The 26,412-nt window shown below is 40.1% G+C and overlaps 1 protein-coding gene and 1 long non-coding RNA gene across 2 annotated transcripts in view; one reads left to right on the top strand and one right to left on the bottom strand.

The window, feature by feature from the left end:
- UGGT2 (UDP-glucose glycoprotein glucosyltransferase 2) overlaps nt 1-9,372 on the bottom strand; it is an 88,311-nt gene extending 78,939 nt beyond the window's left edge. The window contains exons 1-2 of the mRNA XM_069802453.1: nt 9,150-9,372; nt 7,672-7,754 (exon numbers count right to left, since the gene is read on the bottom strand). Of these exons, the coding sequence (XP_069658554.1) occupies nt 7,672-7,754; nt 9,150-9,304 (238 nt within the window). The 5' untranslated portion in view covers nt 9,305-9,372. The remainder of the gene's footprint in view (nt 1-7,671; nt 7,755-9,149) is intronic.
- Nucleotides 9,373-11,557: 2,185 nt separating this feature from the next.
- On the top strand, nt 11,558-25,657 carry LOC138689094 (uncharacterized). Its single transcript, XR_011327891.1, has 3 exons — nt 11,558-11,778; nt 22,897-23,012; nt 25,000-25,657. It is a non-coding gene; the product is annotated as an uncharacterized lncRNA (long non-coding RNA).
- Nucleotides 25,658-26,412: the final 755 nt, after the last annotated feature.

Here is a 26,412-nt window from a genome sequence, read left to right as displayed (position 1 = left end):
CTTGAATAGTGTCCACTGATAATTGTTTCCTTTACTGCCAATTCTAAAGGCCTAATGCAACATATATACAACAAAAGTGAGCGCAACAGCACTAGATAACATCTAAATCATTTTCAGCAATATAAAAATCTACTCAAGACAGTGTCTCTCTGCAGACCCATACAGAAAGTCTTGAATAGAGCTTATTCATTCATTTCTATTTGCCAAACTTATGCTAGTCTTTTAATGCAAATTTTGAAGGTTACTTACTTTCAACCAGCATTATTTTACAAACAATTTCCTCACATTTAGTCTTGGAACACTCCAACCATGCAACTTAAATAAATAAAAATCTTCTAAAGGTGACATTCTTCGGGCTACTCTTACATATCCTATTTCTTCCTTAAAGATACATGATAAACAAGAGTATGAGAATGGATACAACATGTGAATTGGCTTCCCTCCGCCCTGCATATCTCACCTTCTCAGGGCCAACATTAGGACTCCAAGTAAGAAGGAAGGTGGATGGTGTCTGGGAATGACAGAAGTGATAATAAAGAACATTGGTTGGAAACAATTAACCTTAATTTCTTCTTCTAGAGACATGTTCAAGTGAATATTCCCATGCTGTCCTTGGACTGGGAGGTAAAGAAGCCTAATTAGAAAGGGGTTGTAATACTGTTTTACCAAGTTGTGAAAAAGGCCTGTATCTGTTTAAGGAATAATGCTCACCAAAATTTTAAATCAGGCTGTACACGCTGTACTATATGATATTCTTGAACACAAACAAATAAGAGTCAGAAAACCAAAGCTGTGACCATACCAAGCACTGCACACCACCCCTGTCCCAGAGGTTGCTCTTCCACAGGAGGAACAGCTGAAACACACATGAAGCAGTCCAGAACTGCTAACTTATGGCCCCCCCTCCCACCCCCAAAATCTATGTACTCAGCATATATTTTACTTACATTGATAGATACTATCTGGAAACTGCAGTGACTCAAAATCTTTTTCAAGTGTAATTCAAATATTCTCCTACAAAGGTGAAAATTTGCAGCAAAGAGAAACTGAGTTGCAGGGGGGAACCCTTCTAGCTGTCCAGCTTGAATTTATGTGTGTTCTTAGGTCAACACCTTAACTTAAAGGTGCTCTTGCTGTGAAAGTAGAACAATCGTCCCCGTAGGAAACCCCTTTAGGGGTCCTAACTGGCACTGAATTTTTACACGGTGTGAAAATCATCTCACATGATTTAACCTGCCAGATTTTACCTGCCTCAGGTGCAGTAGATCTCAGAAGTACTCGAATCAAATGATGAGTGCAGCAATCAGAATGCCACTCCCTCACCATGGCCTAGGTTCCAGCAAAACATTAGACCACATACAATAGCCCTGCAAGCCATAGCTTTGGAAATACCCATCAACTGCTCCCAGCAGTTCTGTATACAATTTTCGTAACTAAGCACCTCCTATCCTCTCACTTTTGTCTTTACAACCCCTAAACTTTTCTTCTCAAAGCCTCTAGGATCTCCTTTCTGCCTTTTCCTCCTTCATTATTTAAAAAGGCTGAGTTTGCTGTCGTTCACTAGAAAACAAAATAAAATCTTAAGATTACAAAAGGGCATGATCTGCATTTCCAGAAAGCTACCTTCCTGTAAAGTGTATATTCTGGTTACTGTCTAACTTTAAATTCAATGGACAAAAAACTCAATCTCTTCTACGTTTTCTAAACTTACGCATAGCCCTGGCAGAACTCAAATGAGATAAATTTGGCTTCACACATTCCAAGCAGTGAACATAAACAAATCTGAAGTGACAAATACTTCCATACTGAAATATCTTTCCAATAACTATACTTGCAAATTTTCTTCAAATTATCTCCACCAAAATAAAAATTCGATCTGAAATTTCTACCTTTCCACTCAGCCCCAAATAACATCCTATTGAACACAATGAAGACTTATTAAATACACAATTCTAAAGATACTGCCTCAATAAAATACTTTTACCACAGGTCTTTAAATTATTTGGCTTATAAATTCCAGCTGTGCTTCCACTGCTGTATATAAAAGAGCTGACATTTTTGCTCTGGAAGACGTTTAAGATAGTGATGATTTTAGTAAGTAAAAAAAAAAGGATAATTTGTCACGAGCCTTCAAAAAATTATTGTATAACATATTGACAAGGTTACATTTATCAAATCATGCATCCACTCCTACTACTTCAATTTATATTAACACTACTGGCTTCATTCACACTACAACTTTAAACTACTTTAAACTTCAGCAAGATAAACTAATCCACATCAAATGCTATACAATCCACCTAACCCCAAACCATTTTTTAAAGTTTATTACATACAGAACTATGGTTTCACACAGCATTTGCTCCTTGAAACTTGATAACTACTTGCCCTCCAGTCACATTTTAACACTGCACTCTATACTGAAGAGTAGAAGTCATAATAAATTTCTTAGGATGTTACAGGGAACGATGAAGACAGATGTTTCTGGTCATAAATGCTGCATGATAGCATATTACCACTAAATTCATTAACAAAGTTGATTTAAAAATAAATAAATGGGACAACATTAATAGGATACAGCTCCAGATTTCAGACATCTGAACACAAGCGTACGAGCTACATATCTGTAAACTTTCCACTTTAGCCGAAAGAGATATAGCCCAGCAGCCAACAAAACCTGAAAAGCTATTTAGTTCGCTCTAAAGATGCCTAAATTTGTCAGCTAAGTAGCTCTCAACTCCTGTAGCCAAATTGATTAGATTGACTACAAGAACTGAACAGCTAGCCTAGCAGACTCATATTTAAACATTGACATTTACTATCCACAATCTACAGCAGTATCTCGCATCACAGGTAAATTAAAAATAATTAAAAGGAGACAACCGGGACAGTCACAAAAGGAAAGTAAAGGTCTAGATCACAGCTCCTCAGATCCCTGCACACGCAGCACAAAATTAAACTGAATATATGCTGGTGGCCCACAGGAGAATTCAAAGCAGAGGCACAGGAGGTAGGGAGAGTAAACATAAGAGACACAATTAGTCAGAAGAGCACCGGGTGCTGGCATCATTATTTTGAGGGATGGGAGTGTTCCAACTGCATAGATGTGTGTATCCGTATCTATAGATCAGCTATGGAATTAGAGATCCCAGGTAACAGCAGTTCAAGCAATCACAGGCCAGTGAAATCCCTATGACATTCAAGCAGGATGCCAATAGAGAGGGAATACTTTATTGTATGACTATTATAGAAGTGCATGCTTGTGAAACTGATTCCTCTTGAATCTTTAAGGTTGATACGTAGATAAAAAATATTTATCTAATTTAGTTGTGAATAATGTGTAGTCTTCTAGATCACAACAAATAATTTGCATGATTGTTGTTTATATGTAATATACTGTTAGTTTTTTTAAAGGGGAAATAGTTTCCCTATTAATGCGTTTGCATGGTTTTTTGTTTGGTTTTTTTTTTAAATATATTTAAGAGGCTACTGAAAAGGCAATAGATAAACTGAACCGCTTGGGAAGACAGTAAACACTCAAGCTATAATTAGTCGGCAGGGAACTGGCTACTTACCTTCATTCTGTGTTCCTAAATTAACCTTTTGAGATATAAAAGCAGCAGCAAGTTTAAAATGCAATCTTCAGTGTTTTGTAACTGTGCTGGTTTTAATATGAAATTTTTGCAGCTTTGATTTCTTTATAACATACACGCAGCCTAAAATAGCCTCATCTGCAGTTCCAAATCTTCCACAAGCCTGGTGGCAAGTATGTTGCATATTAAGTAGACATACACAATGTTGTTCGTGCTACCTGAAGACCTTGCTCTAATTGAGTGTATCCCATCATTAACTTTTTGATGTTTTTCCATAGTGTATAATCTCAATGATGCCCAAATTGATTTAAGTTCATACTAAAGAAAATGTTAAAACAACCAAATACACCACCATACAACAACTGGTGAGAACTGATAAGCAACAGATTAGAAATCATCCAAGGGATGATTTAAAAAAAAAAAAAGCCACAGTATTTGATTTTTTTACATTGCCTTTTAGCTTTAATACTTCCTAACTCTTCTGAAATATTCAACAGTAGGTTAGGATATAAATCTATCATCCAATTATCCTACAAACCCAGTTTTTCAGCTTCAAATCTAGTAATTCTTTATCTTCCATGAAAATGTTTCTATTTAAAAACAACAAGGCTTTTATTTCCCAGTTATCCATCCTACTTGCTCTTTGATATCATCCAGAGCAGAACTGAAGAGTCAACCACCCCAACCAAACCTTTTTAAGCCAGATCCTTTAATTTGCTCAAGCAGTTATTTTAACTTCAGCCTTAATGCATCATGAACATCCCTCTACATCAATGTATCTTGACATCCAACAGCTAAGACAGAACCCGTTCCACACCATCCAGAGAAACAACTTCTCCTCAGAAGTATACTATTATACAGCTCTCAGGAGCTGTGCCACTCCAGTATTTCAGGATCAGTATTCTTCACTCTAGCTGACCATTTTATTGCAGATGTCTAACGCAGACTTCCCTACCGAAAGTAGCTTAACTATTGCTAGATAGCCATGATGCTCATAATATTTCTATTCTATACTTAGTATGTTGACTTCAGTCAACAGCAACAAGATGCTCCTAAGTTGGAAGAATCAATATTGATGTAATTTTGTCATTAAATAACTACTTTCTTTTCCTCTAAAACTGAATCTTTCCTTCTCATCCTGTTCATAAAGAGCATTGGTTTGCTTGTATAATACTACCCCAATGAATTGACTTTTAGGAAAACCACTTCCTGCCAGAATGTTAAATTTTCCTGCATTATAAACAGAGGAGTTTGTTGGCCATAATGATAAATACACACATCAATTGCTTAATATGCTTAATTAAAGTAATATTTTAGTACATTCTCAGGGTTCCCCACTACAAGCATCTACTACTTCATTGGCAAGATAAGCCATGCAGATAATCCTACTGGTAATTTATTTATTCTCAATCACACAGAGTTTATCCAGGTGAAGCAGGTAAAGTATGTAGTTAACAGCTAATTTCAGACACCTGTGTCACTAATCATAAACGTCACTAAATCTTCAAGTTGCTTGGAAAGTTGGTCCGAGCAAGCAAACAAGAGATGGCTGATAAAAAACCCTGACACATCATCTAATACATCAGTCTTGTCTCAAGGCAATATCAGCTACATCTAAACCACACATAGAAAAAAAAAAATCAAGTCAAAAGTGACTTCTGGAGGTCACATCATCCAAACTTTTTCTTAGAGGAGATCCAATTTCAACCCTGTATTAGGCTGCTTAGGGCCTCATACAGTAGACTTTTGAGTATCTCCAAGAATGGAGATTCCCCAGCCTACTGTGGCAGCCTGTTCCAGTGTTTACTCAACCCCATGGCTGAAACATTTTCCCCAGTATCTAACCAAAACTTTCATGTTTCAACTTGTGCCCACTGGGGATTTTTTTCATATTACTGTGTACCTTCAGGAAAAGTCTGGTTCCATCTTCTCTATGCCTTTCTATTAGGAAGTTGAAGATACAAGGTCTATCCTTACTCCTCCCTTCCTCAGGTTGAATAAAACCCAGTTCTCTCAGCCTTTCATCAGAAGTCTGCTCCATTCCCTAACCATTGTTGTAATCCTCTTCTAGACTTGCTCCAGTATCTCTTGTCTTTCTTTTAACAGGGAGCCCCAACCTCGGCCCAGAACTCCAGAGGTACTACAAGTGCCACATACAGTGGAATAATCATTTTTTTTGACCTGCTGGCTACACTCTTGCTGATGCAGCCTAGCACGTAGTTGGCCTTCTCAGGCATAAGAATTTAATGCAACTCACTGTTAACCAGAATCTCCATGTCTGTGTCTAAAAAAACCACTTTGTAGTCAGCCAGTGCCCAGGTTGTACTGTTGCTGAGATTACTCCAGCCCATGTGTGGGAGTCTGTAAAGCACCTTTGCTCAACTTCCGAATGTTTCTGTTGGCCTATCACTCCAGCCTGCCAGGGCCCCTCCAATGGCAGCCCTACCCTCCAGCTTCTCAACTTCTTCTCCCAGTTTTGTGTCATTCACAACCTTGTGGAGGGTGTAACCCATGCCACTGTACGTTGACAAAGACCTTAAACAGCATTAGTCAACAGTACTTGCCTGAACAAATGCTACTAGCACCTGACCACAGCTCAAATTCTGCACCTACTTCCATTCTACATGTCCTCATGCCTTTATGCAGAATGGCTCTGAGCAGCATTCACCACCCAGGCCTACTGTTCTCAGCGATTCTCTCTGGTTTTGTTTGTACTTCTGACCTCAGACAATCCACAGTTTTCATCAGCTCACAGTAATTTTTTTGTGGTTTTTTTATCTCTCTAGTTGATATCCCACAAGTATAGTCATAGTTCTTTGTACATCTTCTGCTTCTGCTATATCCTTTCTAAAGAAATGAAAATACAGGGAGACAGTAAAGTAGAACATCATGCTTCACTCAACACAAAAGCGCATGGAATCATAAGCAGCAAAATGTTGTTTACCATGCAGGCCCCTGTAATTTTCCTAGTAATTTTTTAAGTCTATTGGCTGCTTTGGGCCTTGCTGAGCACTCAAACAACATTGTCACTGACCTATCCACATAGACACACCAAAATCTTTTTGACTTGTATTCAGTCAGTCACAATTGTTGAAGCATGCTGTTTCGCAAGTTCTCCCTCCCACATACAGCATTTTTCACATAACAAGGATTCATTTATGTCATCTCACTGCTGTTTCCTACATGATTTTTCTACAATTTAGCTTTTGACTATTAACTAACATTCAATTTACCTGAAGTCTCTTCTAGTGGTAGTGTTAGGTCCTCATGCTTACGCCTACACTGCTGCACTACTATGAAGTAAAGAGCAAAATGGAACAGCCTTACCTTGTTTTGAAGCTTTTTTCACCTCGTTCATCTACTGACCTACCAAGTAGGTCTAATACTGACCAGCCTATTGCAAAGCCTGGTAGGTTTCCAAATTTTTCATAACCACGGTCATTTCTAGCACACCGCTCTCTAAGGTATCTTCTGGGGTGGCTCACGTTCATGCTTTGGTTGCTGGATTTTATGGTTTGTTCTTCTCTCCAAACTTCTAGCACCTTAATATTCTTCTGTCTAAACATGCAAGTTTTTTTTAATCCTATTCTGACAGTGATAAACATTTATTCTAAAACACCAGTATTGCTGCTAGAAAACAATCTCTATGCCATCTACAAGTATTAAACATTTTTTTGGTCATTCTTTTCATTTTTTCCTTTAGCTAGCATTCTCATTTTAGTTATTTGTGGGATTCTCTCCCCTACAAACATCCATCTTACACAAAACATGAAGTCTGAATATCCTATAAGCTCTTGCTGAGTCATGTAAGAAGGTACGTATCTTTAATCTTTACATTTCTGTACCATATTGCAACAGCAGTTCAGTCCATCTCGTCTTCCTTGCTTTTAGATCTCCTCTACAGGTAGAGCTCTCAGGGGAAAATATGCTACAACTTTCTGAAAGAAAACCACCTAGTAAGCAATAGTGGAAGAGTTAGGCTTTACCTGACTGGAACTAGTTAATGTGTTAGCTTGATGTTTAAAAGTTAAATGCAGTGCAGGATAATATATTAAAACTAGCATGCTGTTTAACTTACCTCCTTGCTTATAAACTGTTAATTCTCGTACAGTTTCCAAGAACTGCCAAAACTTCTCATTACCATCTTCTGCAATAAATTCACTGTTTAAAAATAAAAATGAATTGTCCATAGGTTGACTTTGTCCAAACATGTACCACAGTAAAAGCCTTCAGTTGTTTAAAATAACAACATCAAAGTGTTAAGTATTCAATGACCATCTAACATCTCTGTACCACAGAACACTGAGCAGTAGTATATTTTGGTTAAAAGAAATTTTAAACAAAATACTACCAATTTGAACTCAACAATCAGAGCTGCAAACAGACTATTCTCTGATACAGAAAGAAATGCAATTTTTCACTTTATTTTTCCACAGGTATTCCAATATACAGTTATAAATAAAATCAATTCAGCACACAAACTTTATTTAATAGTGGCTAAATATACAAATAAGAAGACACATGCTGTCAAGTTACACTTTTTAATTAAGTTACAGGCTTTTATCAATGACAATGTCTACTTTGCTATGCAGGGTAGGTCCCCAATCTCTGACACACTTTCAAAGATGCGTTAATCCTTACAAAGCATAAAAGTTAAGGTTTGCTTTATTCCAAATATCATTCTTCCATTTACTGGTAACACTTGTTACTTTTGTGCTTTTTCTTAAGGGAACATCAGCTGCTTTTTTTCCTCCTTATGTCTGCCAAAAAGATCTACTTGCTAGCATGAGTGTATTGTTTTCTAATTGCTACTTTGGAAGTTTGCCACTCCTTTGATTACAAATGCTTGCAATTCTCCCTTTCATGGGAGTTCTCCAAACAGCAGCAAATAAGTTTAAAAACAAAACAAAGATTTTAAACCAAACTGGCAGGGGAGCCACAAACACATAGTACTAGAAAACATTTTCACTTCTTATTTCGAAATTATGATTACAAGTTAACAATACCTTTTTAAAAAAAAGACATGTTTTACTACTACAACTTCACACCTTCACTAATACCTTTACACAAAATTATTTTATTCATGAGTGAAAGTAAGCTAATTGGGGTGAGATGTTACGCAATGGAAGGTAGGGGATGGCGTAGATTGGCCCATTGCTTCTCAACCTAACCTGCAAAACGTCCGAGTAGGTTAAATACAAAGCAATTGAAATAGCACGCTTAAAACGTGAGAAAGCCTGTCAGCACCACCCATAGCGTTTAACAAAGGGAGAAAACAGTTGAGCCTCATACCAAAGAAGTACTTTGACACACCCTCCCACAGGGGAAGAGAGGAGAGAAACGCAGCCATCCCTTTCCGACAGCTCACCTTCCCTCTCCGCCCGCGCAGCGGAGAGAAAAAAGGGACCCCTCCCTCCTCCTGCCCCTTAGCGAGGCACCCTCGACCCCCAAGAGACAGCCAGGGGAGGTATCGCCGCTGCTCCCCTTCCCCGGCCGAACGGCCCCCCGCGGCAGCCATGGAAAGCAGCAGGGGGAGGAGGAGGAGGCTGCACGCACCTCGCCTCCAGCAGCAGCGGGGTCGCCGGCCACTTCGCCGCCAGCCGGGCCGTCACGGACTGGGAGGAGGCCGGAGCCCTGCCGCAAGAGCACGGCTGGGCACCCAGGAGGGCGAGGAGGAGGAGGAGGGCAGGCAGCAGCGGCCAGCCCGCCATGAGGAGAACGGGGCGGTGAGGAGCCCTCAGGGCGGCTACAGCCCCCTCAGCCTCGGCGTGCGCCCCGCCCACACGGCCTCCGCCTTGCTCCTATTGGCTGTGCTGTACCCTCGCTCTTGGGCTATTGGTCAGCCCAGAGACCACTCAGGGGCTGACGCCAAAGAAATAGCGGGGCTGCCCAGGCTCGCGCGGTGACACGCGGCGCTGGGGGCGGAGCGCGGGCGGCACGCCGCGCGGCTCGCGCCGCCGCGCAAGCGCGGGAGCCGCGTTAATGCCGCTTCCCTGAGGTGGGGACGTTTCTGTTATTTTTTTAATAATTCTAGGGTTGCTTGAGGAGTCTGAGTTTTGCGTAGGGTCTCTTTAGGCTTCAGCTGTGGGGCTCTGCCGTTACCCGTGAGCCGTTCCAGCGGCAGTGGCCGCTCGCAGCTGAGGAGAGGCCGGGCGGTGTTACCCCGGAGCGGGGACAGCAGCTGCCTCCCCTGACGCTCCCCAAACCTCCCGGTGCTTCTGCTTGTGCTTGGACTTACATGGCTGTTCTCCCTCGGCCTTCACCAGGGTAAAAATAGTGGCTAAGATCTTACTAAGTGTGAGCAGCTGTTGTAGATTAACCCCAGACAGCAACTAAGCACCACGCAGCTGCTCTATCACCCCCCCCCCCCCCTTAGCTAGACAGGGGAAAGAAAAAATACAACAAAAGGCTCGTGGGTCGAGGTAAGGACAGGGAGAGATCACTCAACCAATTGCTGTCAAGGGCAAAACAGAGTCGACTTAGGGAAAATTAACTATTTACTGCCAATCAAATTAAAGCCAAATCTTAAAACACCTTCCCCCCCTCCTTTCTTCCCAGGCAGAGCTTCACTCCACAAATTCTCTGCCTAACCCCCCCAGCAGCACAGGGGGACATGGAATGGGGGTTCTGGTCAGTTTGTCACATGTTGTTTCTGCTGCTCCTTCCTCCTCAGGGGGAGGACTCCTCACACTCTCCCCCTGCTCCAGCATGGGGTCCCTCCCATGGGAGACAGTCCTCCATGAACTTCTCCAACATGGGTCCTTCCCATGGGCTGCAGTTCTTCACAAACTGCTCCAGTGTGGGTCAGGCATGGACTGCTCCAGCGCAGGTCCCCCATGGGGTCACAAGTCCTGCCAGAAAACCTGCTCCAGTGTGGGTTTCTCTCTCCACAGATTCTGCCAGGAATGTGCTCCAGTGCGGGCTTCCCATGGGGTCACAGCCTCCTTCGGGCATCCCCCTGCTCTGGCATGGGGTCCTGCATGGGCTGCAGGTGGATATCTGCTCCACCATGGACCTCCATGGGCTGCAGGGGGACAGCCTGCCTCACCATGGTCTTCACCACAGACTGCAGGGGAATCTCTGCTCCGGTGCCTGGAGCACCACCTCCCCCTCCTTCTTCACTGACCTGGGGGTGGGTCTGCAGGGTTGTTTCTCTTACATGTTCTCACTTCTCTCCCCAGCTGCAGTTTCTCACCCACAGCAACGTTTTGTTCCCTTCTTAAATATGTCATCACAGAGGCGCTACCACTGTTGCTGATTGGCTTGGCCTTGGCCAGCAGCAGGTCCATCTTGGAGCCAGCTGGCATTGGCTCCATGGGACATAAGGGAAGCTTCTAGCAGCTTCTCACAAAAGCCACCCCTGTAACCCCCCTGCTACCAAAACCTTGCCATGCAAATCCAATACAGCAGCTTCATACAGAATATATATACATATATTCATATATAGTGGTTGCTGGAAGGGGGAAGTACTTAATTTTTCCCACCCTCAAAGTGAAAGTTTTCCAAACCAATTTATTTTGCTCACAATCATTTCCTGACTCTTTAAAGCTGCTGTGTGGATGGCAGGAGACAGTTAGGGCACTAGTCTAAGGAACAGGCTGTGGATTGCATAGTTTGGTTTGTTAGTGCTCAGGACTGGTCAGTATAACATCATATGTACAAACAAAAGCAATCTGTTTGCCAGGTGTTCTCAAACTATGGTACAGAAACTCTGGCCAAACAAAATGCCTGTATTTAACATGCTGCTGGGTCTTTATCATCCAAAAGTATGATACAGACAACCCTGAGGGTTGTTCATATGTAAATTCAGCCTGGGGCCTTTGTGTTTGATCTTTTTTGGACTTATTCTCACAAATTTGTGCTGTTATAAGAACTCAAGACAATTTTCAGGTACCACTGTGACATATCAGTGATGCCAACTTTAATATAAATCAGTTGATTTAAGTTAACCTTACCTAGGACTGGTACTCCAGCCTTCATACACCTCTGTAGAAATAATGAAAACCACAGGAGTATTTCTCTTGGTCCATGTGTAAGGCCATTAGAAATAATGAAATTCAGCATCTTTTATATGGAGAAAAGTTCTGACATGCTGTCTAAGCATCTTTTTTCTTTCATATTGACAGTTCAGAAGCCACTGCTGCTAACAGGGATGGCATGGCCAGAGTACTATACGGATGACTAAGTTTGGGCCCCTTGTGTTTCTGTGCTAATAACCCGTGTATGTGGCCAAACTCTTGCATCCACAGAAAGTAAACACGCATGTGATGAACGGATAAAAGACACTTCCACCACTCCCTAGCAGAGTTCAAAATGCATTTGAGGGACTTAGTAGAACTCACACTACACTTGTTCTGCCCAGAATAGGCTATAGCTGTTTTATATTGACTATCTACCAAAACAAATCCAACCCCAACAATCCATCTATGGTTAAAGGAGTTAGTAACAAGATACTTTTTGCTGTTTCTTCAGCCAAAACTGAAATTTACTAAGCACGTTCCCCATGTATATACATTTACCACACATTTTTCATAACTTCATGCAATACTCTGTATTTGGGATGATGGATGCATCTACCTTACCCTAATCTATCAATTACTTTTCTATATAAAGTTGCTGTATTACATTTTGGTTGATATTGATATTGAAGAGGCTGCTATTGTTGTTTAAATGTGAATTCTTAATAGCTTGTAGTTGTTTCATCGTGAGCTGTGACAATTTATGATTTGCCATACAAAAAGATAAATAAAAGTTTGTTGCCACTGGTTATGGAAATACATCTAGCTTTGCATTCAGTGGCAAGATAAAATAGTAGCTCTGAATCAAAGGTCGGATAATTAATCTGTGGTGAACTACAGAAAATAGTTTGTCCCATTTTTATCCTTTCTGCTTAAATTCAGAGATCTCCATGAGACAGAAAGAATCTCCCTGCCAAGGTATCTCTCTCTCTCTCCCATTTAGGACTACTGTTTTATTAGGTGCTTAAAATTTAGGATCATATATAGGCTAAATTAAGTTGGAAGGGACCTCAGGAAGTCTCTAGTCCAACCTCCTGCTCAAAGCAGGGTCAGCTCTGAGGTCCAGTCAAGTCTTGGAAAAAATCCAAGGCCGGCACCTGTACAACCTCCCTGGGTAACCTGATCCATTGCTTAAGATGCAGTTCTGATTGCTCCTCAGAAAGAAATACAATATCTTCCTTAAAAAAGCTTTTGCATATTTATTCATCTCCCCTCTGCTTTGGTACCTTAGCTACTGTCTAGCCACAAAGAGCCAATACACACTTTTGAAAAATCTATTTCTTTACATTTGGACAAAGGCAGATTTTAATCTTTTAAGCAGTGTGCAAACCTAGAAGATGGTGAGCAGACTTAATCTTCATTTCTACAGCAGAATTTTTTTGTGATTAAGTATTCCAAATAACACTTGGCCATTCTTGTACGTACATTCCATATTTATGTGAGAAAACCCCTTAGTTCTCTGAAACCGTTTTTCAGCAGAACAGAAAAACAATTACAGCAAAATTTTAAAATTATTCATGCCACAGCTGCGCAAATAAGAATTGATTATCATAGCCGTTTCAGTGTGAATAGAGGAAGTGATTAATGAACGCTTCTCAGTAAGATGCAAATGTTTTATAGTATAAGTCACAGTGAGCTATGTCTATTTAATAGAAACAGTAGCAATAAGTGAAAATAAGTTGAACTTCATCAGTGTATTCAGTTAGCTGAAAAGAAAACTTTATTTTTTAACAGATTGAAAACAATTTTTGAGCTGAAATGCTCCCTTTCTCCCTAACTTGTAATGTAAATGTCAAACACGAGTCAGAAGATATACCTGTTAACTGGTTATTAATTGACAGCCTCCTGAGCAGTAACTGCTGGCATCCTTTTACCTTGCTGTGAGATTGGAGGCTGATCTCTTCAGAACCTGTCAATGTCACTTCTGTCAGGCATCTGAGGTGTTTCCCTGATGAGATTAAGGGTGCTGTACTGCATTGCTTTTTGTCCATTCCATTGAAAATAAAGACCAACCTGGGTTATTTGATTAGCAAATCTCAATATAGTAGTATTATGTAATAATGCAACATATAGTCTGTTAGGTCTTCATTTTGCTTTGCAGGGATGAGCAAGTGAAAGAAAAATTGATGCAGAAGTAACATGAGCTTGGTTTCAACAGCTCACAGAAGCTGCTCAGTGGCAACCTTCTGGCAAGCAGAATTTATGCTGCTTTGCTATGCCTACACATGCAGCTGCAGTGATGGTAAATGGCTCTCTTGCAGTATGCTTCTCTTTCCAGCTTTATTAAAAAAGAAAAGAAACTGAAGCAACATTTTGCTTTGTAAAATAAACATGGAAGTTACAGCTGCTTATTTAAAATAACCCACCTCAGAAATGTAAAGAATATACTTCCCGGGCCAGATCAACAAACTTCCTACAAATCTCTGGGCATGTCTGTACCACATAGTGGAGAACAGTAAAATGTGGCCGTAATGGGGAATGCAGCTTCATGTGGATACACCAGCTCAAGTTCATAAGCAATGCCACTGCTCTGCTGCGCCAACAGGACAGTGCGATTGTATTGATTTCTGGATTGTACTGTATCACACCGGTGAAACACCAGTGATACAAAAATTAGCCTAAAATATACAATAAGGCTATTACATCACCATTGTTAATCATTCGAATAATAGCCACATGCTTGTACATGGTTTGTCATATGCAAATGTTTGAGAGATTCAGTAGTCAGAATATTTATAAATAAAAAGTACTAAGTTCAGTATTTTTACATTAATTCATAAGCTGATATGTGCAATGAAGTGCCTCAGGACAATTCTGGCCACATAGTGCAACAGAACCATCAAAAAGACTTTAGTGTGAAGGTACAGGTGCATTCACTGAGAAAATACAGTATTTGCCAGAACAGAGGAGTAGGATTTGACTTGTAGGCCTATCATGTATGAATCAAAAGGTGCTATTGCTACATGCAAGGTGGAAAATATAAAGATACAATACCTGTACAACAAAGTATATCAGTGATTTTTCCTTTTTAGTCAGGTCAGTGAGTCAAGTTCTGAATCCTTTCCAGGATGGCTAAGAAAATGTAAGTTGGAAAATTAGCCAATGAGTCCTGAACATGCACTCAACCAAGTCACCTTTGACAGAAGCGAGGACTGCAGAATCACGACATACTGTCTACTTAAAGCCAAGTGCAGTTTTTCTTTGAAGAAACTCTTCTATCCTTTTTAAACTGGTTCAGAATTGCAGTTGTGTTTTCACCTGTGCAGCTTTGTGTGTAGACTGCACCATCCAGCGTCCTCCAGTGAAGGCATAGGCTGGGAGGCAGGGCTGTTTGACGCAGCAGCTCCTGGCTCGGGCTGAATTACAGACTCGGCCGGAGCGAGGAACCACTGCTACGTGAGGAGGCATGTGCTCCTCAAGAGGTAACTTCTGCAGTAACTCCCTGTTGCCGGCTGTGCACGGAGCAGTGTTTGGGCCACAGCAGAAGCCAGGCACCGGGACCAGCTGCTCACAGGCTGCGTGTCTCTGAGCAGCTGGCCGGAGGAATCTTGTGTTTATCCCTTACTTCCCACTGAATGTCTTGCTAGCGCACCTCCAATGCAGGAAAGAAAAATATAATGCACCTCCTAGAAGGATGCTCCCCTCGGCATTATGTCATTCTAATTTCAGAGAGTGGTGATACTTAGGATTACACCCTGTCTTTTATGGGGCTGTGACTCTTGACTGGAAAAGGTGCTGAGCAACCTGAGGTAACTTTGAAGCTGATCCTGCTTTGTGCTCAAGTAGAACAAGATGGCCTTCAGCCCGCTCTTCCAACCTATGTTGTGCGATTTTGTGTACTACTTATTTAGAACTTGCTTATCATAACTTGCTTAGCATTACTAGCTAAATTTGCTGAAGCCTTAGACCACAAGCCGTGAACTTTCACCTAGATATGTTGAACTTTTACTAGTTAAGTAAAAGAAGGCCCCAGAGGTGGTTCAAGCCAGAAGATAAGGAAGCTACAATGTCAGCAGAAGCTGCAACCTTCGAAATAAGAAAAGAGATGGTGTGCCTAGGGACAATGAAGGGACCCAGTAAAGAATGGGAAGACCCCAGACCTTAATATTACTATCGATCCAAACTGTCATGTGAGGAGTGGGGAACTTAGATGGTAAGGGTATAATTGCCCAGGGATTTCTTTGTTCGGGGTCTCTCTTCGGAGCCACCTGCCTTGAGCTGTATTGCTCTTAATAAAAAGGACTTCATAGAAGAATGTCTTTTCAGTTTATTGATTCAGCAGAAACCTAGAGTCAAACTCTGTTATGGTAGCTGGCATGCGTAATTTCCATAACAACTATTCTGTGACTCTTAAGTGTAATTTATTTTAATTAGGGCTTTATGTAGCTAAAGCAAAACAGAACAAGCCATGCTGCTTTATTGTGTGAAATACAATAGATTTGTTTCCAGTGGAACAAATTCCAATGCTGCTTTTCAGATTTTGCTATGTCCCTTCTCATCGGTCTATCATTTTGGTAATGTTAGTAGCAAACTAGTAGAGAGGTTTCTCGCCTGTCAGGGCTCATTTCAGCTCACTTCTCAAATGTGAAAAAGAATACTTATGGACAAGTCATCTAAAGCTATTCCTTCCAATAATTTATGCTGAATTTCTTTAGAGGGAACATAGAAGTATTGCTTTTGAATGACGCAAATTAATATTTTATGTCCTTTTCAGTTAATCTGAGTATATAAAATTTCCAATTTTTATGATTTATACACAAAACTAATTACAATCCATTGTGAAGACAGCTTTAAAAATCAATGTAAAAAATAACAGTTACACATAAATGAAAGAGAAGCAAAAAGTGCAGCCACAAGCTATTACACATATAATGAAAATGGATTTATTGCTCAAGTCTTTTATTACCTTCTATTATTAAAGCATTAAGAAGGTCTCTTAAGTTTAATCCAAACTGGAAAAGACACATTCACATGCACATATATATGATATTCCAGGCAAATATATATATGCTAAAGGACACTGTGAGAATTAAAGCTCCCAGAAGAAAATTAGAAATTATGATTCCCACACCTCTGAAGTCAGCATGGTGTATCTGTCAATGAATTATAAAATGTGTACTTTAAAATGTTCATAAACCGTGGAAAACTCAGGAATTACAGTTTTTTAGCACTGGAACATACACATATAAATTCAATCCTGGGTTTGTAGTAGCCTAGCACATTTCTTTGGTTCCAATGGCACTAGCCACTCAAAAATCCAAGGAAGTACAGTCCCAGAGAAATAACGGGTCACTGAACACTAAAGTAACTGCAAAGTTGTGGTTTATATCTGCATATGAAGAGATTCAAATATGCATATTTCTGGAGCTTTGCACCTGTGTATTGAAGTGATTGCACATAATTAGCAATGTGATTATCAAATATGTTTTCACATACCGCATATAATTAGACTTACAGAAACACACTACATTTAGAATATTTTAATGTAGATAAACTTTGAGGGCAAAAATGAAGTGTTATTAACAAAATGCAAATTGTTTAACCCCTAATGTGCTAGCTTCTGCTAATGCTACCTCCTGTATCTTTCCGCTGGTAGAGGAATTCCCAGCCGTGCAAGCTTACCACAGTGGTGAGGTAAGAGCCGGTGGGATGTGCTGTGCAGGCTTTTTCACCCCTCCCTAGTGCTGCTGAAGCAGTGATGTGCAGTTCCAGGCTACGGGACACTGAAGATGTAGGAAGGAAGAAAGAGGAGGCAACAGGATTAATGCTGGATGCACGCTATCTTGATGCATACTCTTTTGAATATCTTTGTCACTAAAATAAAAGGGTCATGCATCTAGACAGATATTTGGCTAACTTCTAAGATTATACATAGGTATATATGGTAATCACATATAACTAATATCTCATCTTAAACTAAGGGAAAATTATGTTTATCTGTTGGTTTGTAATAAAGCTAGGTTTCTAGCTGGAAACCTCATCTTTATTTCAGTTTTCCATTATTCTTTGATCATGACTTCCTAGATTAAATGAAGTTAAATCAGAAATATGCTGCTGGTACTTGTTATTCACATTTGTTAAACTGCTGTTCATACTATAGTTTTGATAACTCTAACAGTTATAAACAACTTACTATATTATATTAGGCTGATATACTTAGGCCTCTGTTGCGGTTTAACCCCAGCCAGCAGCTAAGCACCAGGCAGCTGCTCACTCACTCCTCCCCGCTCCCACTGGGAGAATCAAAAAAAAAGTAAAACTCATGGGTTGAGACAAGTATGATTTAATAACTAAAGTAAGATAAAATACAACTCTAACTACAACAATAATAAAATACAATAGTAATAGTAATGAAAAAGAATATAACAAAAATAAAATAAAAAAAAAAAGCCCAAGAAAAGGCAAGTGATGCACAATGCAGTTGCTCACCACCCACTGACCGATGCCTGAGCAGCGATCCGCCCCTCCCAGCCAACTCCCCCCAGTTTCTATACTGAGCATGATGTTCCATGGTATGAAATATCCCTTTGGCTAGTTCAGGTCAGCTGTCCTGGCCATGCTCCCTCCCAGCTTCTTGCACACCTGCTCGCTGGCAGAGCATGGGAAACTGAAAAATCCTTAAGTTAGGATGCGTGCTACTTAGCAACAACTAAAACATCAGTGTGTTCTCAATGTTATTCTCATACTAAATCCAAAACACACTGTACCAGCTACTAAGAAGAAAATTAACTCTATCCCATCTGAAACCAGGACAGCCTCCTGAAAGGATTAAGATTAAATGATAGGTCTACTCTATGACACTAAAGAATGAAATGTGAGATCCTGCCTGCTGGAGGTCCTAGCAAACTTTTCCAAAAGAGTCTTTCTAAGTCTTCCTTCCAAAAGAAGGTGTAAGCTCCCATTTTCTCCACATTTTTGCTATAAACTTGGGGTTCTCAAACACTTTATTAAAGGAATGCAATTACAAAATCTCTGGACAACTTGTATCCTACTATTTCTTAGCAGTTGAGAGAGAGGATGATAATTATGTTAAAAACATCTGTATTTAAATAGCTTTACAGCATATGAATTGTTATGTTACAATCATAAACATCAATTAAAATATTTTAATGCCTGTTAATTCCCAGTTATGCTTGCACATAGCCGCGGATGAGTGTTTGGGGCTGGTAATTGTTTTACAGAACAAATTCTGATATTTCACTCACTGTCAGTGGTCTGCAAGCCACAGTGTGACTACACTGCTGTGGGCCACCTCTGTCTTCTCTTAGCAGTGCAATTCTTATTCTATTTCAGCTTTCCTTTTGCCACAAAATGATATACAATGTTGGTAGTTTGTATGTACATGCTTCTCCTCACTAAACCACTTCAACTTCAGGTGCCTTAGACCCCTTGGCTAAACAAGGTGCTTTGACCAGCCTCTATTTTCATCTCCTTTTCTGCCAGCTGGAGAATTATTCCCTCATTTTTTGCCAATTCTTAATCTGAACAAACACTCAAGCAATCTTCACCTCAACTCTCCCGCTGAATTTACAGTTTATTCATCTCAAACCTGTCACAGTGTTGAACAATTTTTCTTCCCTCTCATATTTCTTACCTAGTCATTGGTCTGTCACAGACAGACTGCAAGGCCAACAGGTCCTTCTCTCTGCTGAGGGTTAGGGGAACTCTTAGTATCTTGACATTTTCTGCCACAATTTGCTGTTACAGGTTAAAATTCCCAGTTCTTATGGTAATTACAGTTCCTAGCATACTTTAATCCAAGATCATAAGATAAATTAGTGCTGGAGGCAGATGTCTCAAACCAAGACTTCAAACTGAGTATGAGCATCTAACCTGTCACTTACAGTACTAGTGACTTTTCTGCACTGTGGCTTTTGTAGGTTGGCCGATTTGAGGTAATAGGAGTAATACCACTGCAGCCTCAGCTGTGAAATAACTTACATCCCTTCATAATTAAACCTGAACTCCTCTCAGCATTTTCCAGAAGTCCAACTGAACTTTTAACTGATGGCAGGACCAGTATTTCACTGATCTTGGTAGGATGATTTAGAGAATAAATATTACCATTCATATATTTTTATGAATACACAAAAAGACAACATTAACTCTTTGTATGGCTATACATTAGGGAAGACTCACTGATTACATGCATTTAGGTGCTTATGAAATGACAGGTAAATAAGAAAGAGTTAAGAAAAATCCCCAAACAAGAGTTGGAATCCTTCTCAGAAAGGGTTGAATTGTTCTAAAAACTCCTGTATTACATTAAAAAAAGTGCAGTTCATGAATTCAAACTTCAAAGTATCCAGGTTGGCTTGCTGAAATGAATCCAAGAAGGTCTAGTAAGAAATAGTGGCAACCCAGAAAGTGATAACAGTTCTGAACTTGCTGTGATTTTCAGTAAGGAGTTGCAGGTCAGTTGTAAAAGAAAGGTTCAGACTTGTGGACAGCTGTGAAAGCCAGATAGGGGTGCTACAAGTCTGGAAGTTGAGCCTGATCTACCATTTGCAATGCTTTTCTCCATTTTCCATCCATATCCCACAGAGATCAGATGAAAGAGATGAAAGAGTCTGAGATCAAATACTACAGAAATAATTTTTTTTATCCTGGAGAGGGAAACTTCTTGGAAGATTTTTTTTGTTGATGCTGTTGGGGCTTTTTGGTTTTGCTTTTTTTGTTTGTTTGTTTTTGTTTTGGTTTTTTTTTGCATCACATCCCAAAGACTGAAAAGATGAACAAAAAAAGAAGGGAGGGGAGGCCTAGTGGATAATTTCTAATATTACTTCAGATTTATTTCTTAGAAAACACTGAAGTTTCTAGACTTCATACAAAGTTGTGATGGGGATTTGGATCAAGTTAGACCGTGTCTATCCATCGCACATCTAAAAGCCAGTCCTGAAGGAAAAGAGAAGATATGGCCTGAACAACTTTGAAAACCTTAGTAATTTGACTTCTAGACACAAACAGAGGTGCTCAAGATAAACTGATAGTGGGATAAGTTATGTTTGATGGGGACTTGCAGATTAAGACCACCTGAAAGGAAGCAGAAGGTTTTGGGTGATGGTAGGAGGAAGACAATATTGCTGTGATGCATATCACCAGGTGGCAGTGTTACACAGTCTTGCAACTCCTATGCGTTACTATAGCAGAAGTTTCGGGATCTTGGGAGCAATACTGATAAGGTATGTATTAGTTTTTGCTAGGCAGAAGGAAGCATGTAGCAGTTTCAGAAGAGACAGATCTCTCTCTGTATTGATCTCCCTGATCAGAGTCAATTCTTGGGAGGAAGTTACAATCTGGGAACTTGGATGTTGGCTTGGACACCTTAATCTTTAAACAAGGGAATTCATTGCACGCTGTTAGACTGTTCTTCACTGGGAAAAACAAAAGACCATATGCAAATGCAGTAGCATCCTTCACATGATTGACAGTGACTGAGTCTGTAGCATTTCCACTTGTACCTGAATCTGGAAAAATAAATGTGGACGTGGTACATATGACACGCCTTTGATCTGTAATAAGTCCGCAAAAGCTGCCCTACCGCTAAAGTTTGCATCATAAATATTGCAGGATTCAGAAGGCTGAGGGCTGGAAGGAATGTGTGTAAGTACATCTAAGTTCTTCTGTGCACAGAACAGAAATGGGAGAGCAATTTGCTGTGTCTGTCCTGCTAAATGCTTTCCTCAGGCTATCTTCATGTTGCAGATTCCGGTTGTAGAGAAGCATACATAAACAGCCCTATGTTTAGGGGTTTGGGGTTACAAAAAACCACCCTGCATTTCATACTCTTTGCTTTCTCCCTTTTGTGCAGGACCAGCATTTCCTGCTAGTCATTTGATATTACATCTTTCAATAACTGGAATATTTGTAACTCCACTCGAAGTATCTTCCCGCTCACCAACGCTATCTGGTCATATCGTGAAGCTGCACAAATCTTTTGAACAGCAACAGTAGTCAGAGGCTCTTTGGCTAATTTGCAGGCACTGGTCACACCTTGCATCATCCTTGCTACAGTTCTGATTATAGCTGGATACCAGCAAGGCTTGCTGGTTCATGTCGCTAGTGCCACCCCATTCTCTAGGCAGTGGACTCCAGTGAGCCCTGTACGTGGCCCTTACATGCCAGAGATTTTCTTTGCTAACTAACATTCTGTAACTTCAGCCTGAGTTTTGCAATGTAACTTGACTATGCCACAGTACGAAAGGCAAGAGAGAACATAAATTTTTCTTCCTTAAATTAAAAACTGCAAATACTCAGTGGTGTTGTCTACATCAGTAAATTAAACATGTTTAGGAACTTTCTTAGATACTGAGGCCAAATAGCATGTCATGGTCTGACCTACACTGAAGCTGTAATCTTGGTCACTGAGTGCTGGTTGGAAATGATTTCTGGAATGGTTTGACTCCCAAACTATGTCCAGGAGTTGTCTGGGAGAGTGCTAGTTGGCACATGCCCAAACAGGGTTACAGCGTTTTCTCATTTTTTATCTGCTACATGCAGAGACAAAGCGCAGGAATGATCCCTGGTGCAAGAGCAAAAGATGGCCAAGTTTACGTGGTAGAAAGGAGATCTACCTATAAATATCTAGTTTTGGCATTGATCTAAAAAATCTGGCTCAAAGTTTTCAGACATGTTCCTTTTTGGGGGAACTATCTTCCCAACAACTGTAACTAAAAAAAGGTATTGTAATATTTCTGTGAGCAGTTACATGGTTTTAAACAAAAAAAAATAATACTAGAATGCTGGAAGTGATTTCAGATGTTCCAATTGTCCTAGGTCAGCATCTTACACAGGGAGAATTATGAACATTCAAAGCAGAATATAGCTGATCCTTTCTCCCATGAAGAAAACACGCAGCAACATGTAAGGAATGACTTGCAGAAGCCACTGCATATGGTCTGGCACATATGAGACATTGACTGAAAACATTGCTTCTATATTGTCTGCTTTCTGACTAAAGGAAATAAAAGGGGGTCATAGGTTTAATAAAGTTATTACATCCAGAAGAAGAATGGCAAGCAGGAGAAGTGAAAATTAACAAGCCTCATAATGAATTGCAACTTTACAATAAGAGGGACTGGTGACAGTATAATGCATGAATTGGTTTAAGATGAAGACTACAGCACTCAATGTGCCATTGAAATGGGAGGTTCAGTAAGTGCACATACTGACAAAAAATAAGGGAGGTTTATGCTTTAAACCTTGGAACAAATTAATCCCAGAGAGATGACTGAAGTTAACATGAATTTATTAATTTAACAATTTTTATCCTTGTGACAAGGGAGACACCTGGGACTTGCTGCACAATGAAGAATTGGTTTATTGGAAACCTCAACTGGCTACAAGTGTTGAAACAGCTCAGGTCAAGCGGTGATAAATAATTTCAAGAAACCAGTGTGAGGTAGGTATCACTTTAATTTTACATTAACAGATCTATTAGATGTTAACCTTGTCAGACAGGTAATTGCTAAATGAAATCATACTTTTGCACCTTTGCTTCATAATATCGTTTGCTTACTCATGCATTTTGTACAAACCTGATGTTGGCACTGACACTGTTTCGCATGCCCATTGCTTCAGACTAGCAAATATTGTATTGACCTTTAAAATAAATGGTAAGTATGCCAATTTTTATTTTTAGCAACTCGGAAAATGTGTTGAGTGTTACCTCAGAATTGGCAAGGAGAAGGGACATACTGTGTTGGAATTTTAAAATAATTTTGTGTGCACATTTTCATGCATCTAGTAGAAATGACAGTAGAGCTGGCATGTAAATTTTAACAGGTGAAGGTATTTTGCCTGAAATTGTTAGGAGGAATAGGTCATTTCAGGATTATTTTATTTGAATGATTGGTGAACTCTGAGCTAAACACTGACAGCATAGGATCTTGAGGAATTATTATGTTAGAAAAAAGAGAATCCTAAATCTTACTCGTAATTCTTTTATTTTGAAATCCACAGAAACTACATTCATTTTGTAGGAGTATCTCAAAACTAGCTTGTAAGTGACTTTGGATTTTCCTTGTAGTTAAACTCTCATTGGAGATTTACAGATGAGTTGTATTTGAAAGGGAAAATGTTGGGATTGAACAGTGTTTGCAATTTTTAGGGCTTCATTTTGAACCCGGTCGTGTTCCCATTAAATCGATGGCAGCACGACTGTGTTCAGAATGACCCTTATCATCGCTTCATTGATGCTAATGAGTTACAGCCATTGACTTCTAAAGAAACTAACTGATTTTATTAAAGCTTAATCCCACAGGGCCTTGCACAGTAACGTGGACTTCTATAAAGAGAACATAAAACGCTGCCAAATGAAAAGGCTATGTTCTCTGTGTAGGGATACTTAGCCTCTGCTGAGCATCATGAGACCCAGGTTCACTCTGGTGCCCCCAACTGCTGTTCAAACTAGGGCCCCGTTCAGTATAACTTGGGGTGTAACTGCACACCCATATGCAATTGGGAAGAACTGGGTGGTGGTTGGACGTGCCATGGGTTGTGACTCTACATAAAGCCACGAACCATCATTAAGAGCATTAAAATTCATAAGTAAAAGCCTGTCTTTGAAAGCTGCATAAACACATTAATTCATGTGGACCTGAAATTATTTTTTTCTAGTTTCAGAAAAATGAGAGCTTTCTAAAAGTCAAGTTTTTCATTTAAACCTTATTATAAATATTTTTACTTCTCTTGTGCATCCTTTCTGTCCAGTAAAAAATATTTTTTGCCAGTCTTCATAAATCAGTCACTGTCTTGAGTAAGTTTAAATAAATAAGAATTTTAAATTTAACTGAAATTCACAATTTCTCTGTTTAGCAAATTTAGCTTTGATCTCCTTTTCACGGAGATGAACGTACAGTGTCAACGATCTGTTATTTAATGAGAAAATCTTAAAGTATAATAGCATTTCTGTATCTTACTTCAGTCTAAATCCTTTAGCAATGTTTTTATTCCAAATATGAATTTACCCACACAAGCCTTACTAGTGCTATTCTGCTACCAAAACAAGGCTATTTTTAATGTTGCTTCTTTTTTTTTTTTTTTTGATGGTTGCTTGTTACATAATGAATAGGCTGAGGTGAGAACAAAATGCTTCTATATCTTACATGTATAAATATTTACATTTCTCTGGAATAGGCTTCCTGTCGCTTAGTAAAAGAGAGAGGTTAAAAGGCAACCTCATTAAGTCCACGCTTGGGAGGCCCAGGGAGTCAGAAAGCAGGTGAGCACGGTGGTGGGCATAGCAGAGAAAAGAGTCAGGTCTCACTAGTGGGGAGATAGACGCTCTGCTAATCTCACTGGCAAAGAACATGGTGATTTTCCAAGAGAAAAATGCTGTTTTCCACTTTGGAAAGAGTGACTGCGTGCACACCTCCTTGTCATTGCAGACTGAACAGGTTCATTTGACACCAGACTCTGCATTTTCTTCTGCCAGAGGATGGAGGGACCAGGCTTCCAGTACCGTGGTGTGTGGCTGTACAAGGGTGAATTCCACCAGGTAAGCCATGGCGTTCTCCTTACAAAATTTCACTGAGGAAAAAAGTGCATCTCTTCTGATGTCTTGGCAAGACCCAAGAACTTGCTACTCTCCGACTTTTACCAGCGTAGCACCTTAACACTGCTGTGGGACCCTGGAAATGTGTATGTGTGGGTGGCACGTTCCTGTATTTTAAGTCAGGTGGTGTGTGTCCTTGTTCTTGTGGTAACAACGTTTGGAATATCTCATAATGTTTAGAGTTTTAACTCCTTTTGTTTAGATTATTTTGTGGTAATTTCTATTATTTCTGACAAGCTTTAATGGGAGCCGATACTCTCTTCCAAGAGTCCAAATACTCTTACTTTCTATATAAAAATCTTCAGCTTAAAATACATTGGTCTAACTATTTTTTTTTATTGTAAAGTTAAATGGTCCCATGGGAAGGCACTACTCTTCTGTTACCAGCCTTCCAGAGGTGAAGTTGTCTTTAGAGTTGAGCAAGAAAGTTGCTTTAGCGCTGTCAGATGTCTAATTAATGCCTCAGTAAATAAAGGCATTCTGTAATTAAATAACTGAGATGTGCAATCAGTTCTAACATGAAATGCTTTGCATATTAATATATTCTAATCCAGGAGCTGTACAAGGCTTGTATTTGGATATGAAGTGTTTGTAACAGACTTTTAAAAATATGGAGAGCTCGTCGCAGACGAAACAGCGTTTTTTGACAAAACTCAGCTAAGTGTGACCTGTAAGCTAAAGGTTTGAATGTGTATTAAAAATGAATTTTCAACAGGGAAAACAACACAGTTTCAGACTGAGGATTGTTGTAAATATGTGGAGGGGCTTGAAAAATCAACTTTTAAACCTTTTAATAAAGTAGCTGCTGGGGAATCGATGTTCCTGCCTTGGGAATATAAAGTTTGCTGCAAAGTCAGTTCAGCATTTGGGACTTTGTGCTTTGAAGACCACAAGAACCAACAGCGCTGCAGATCATCTCATCTACATTTAATTAGTTAATCCGTGTAGTAGTCGGTGTTGTCCGACGCAGTTATATGGAATACTTTAACACTGGGGTTACGGGCACGGGCTGGAAACCGCAAACGGTACAAGACACGCTTCCCCCGCCCCCCGAGCACAAATAACGGGATATTAAGGAGTTTCAAAGGGAAAAAAAAATGACGTTCTCGGTCTCCCGACCGAGGCGCCCGCAGGGCCGCGCCAGCCGCGCCGAACCCCACAGCAGCCGAGCGAGCGCACCTGGCGCAGCCCCCTTGTCAATCTCATTGGCTGCATTTCGCCCCGCCCCCGGCGCCTCATTGGCTGC

This window comes from Haliaeetus albicilla, chromosome 15, assembly GCF_947461875.1.
Source record: "Haliaeetus albicilla chromosome 15, bHalAlb1.1, whole genome shotgun sequence".
NCBI lineage: Eukaryota > Metazoa > Chordata > Aves > Accipitriformes > Accipitridae > Haliaeetus > Haliaeetus albicilla.
This window is presented reverse-complemented; position numbering and strand designations above follow the sequence as displayed.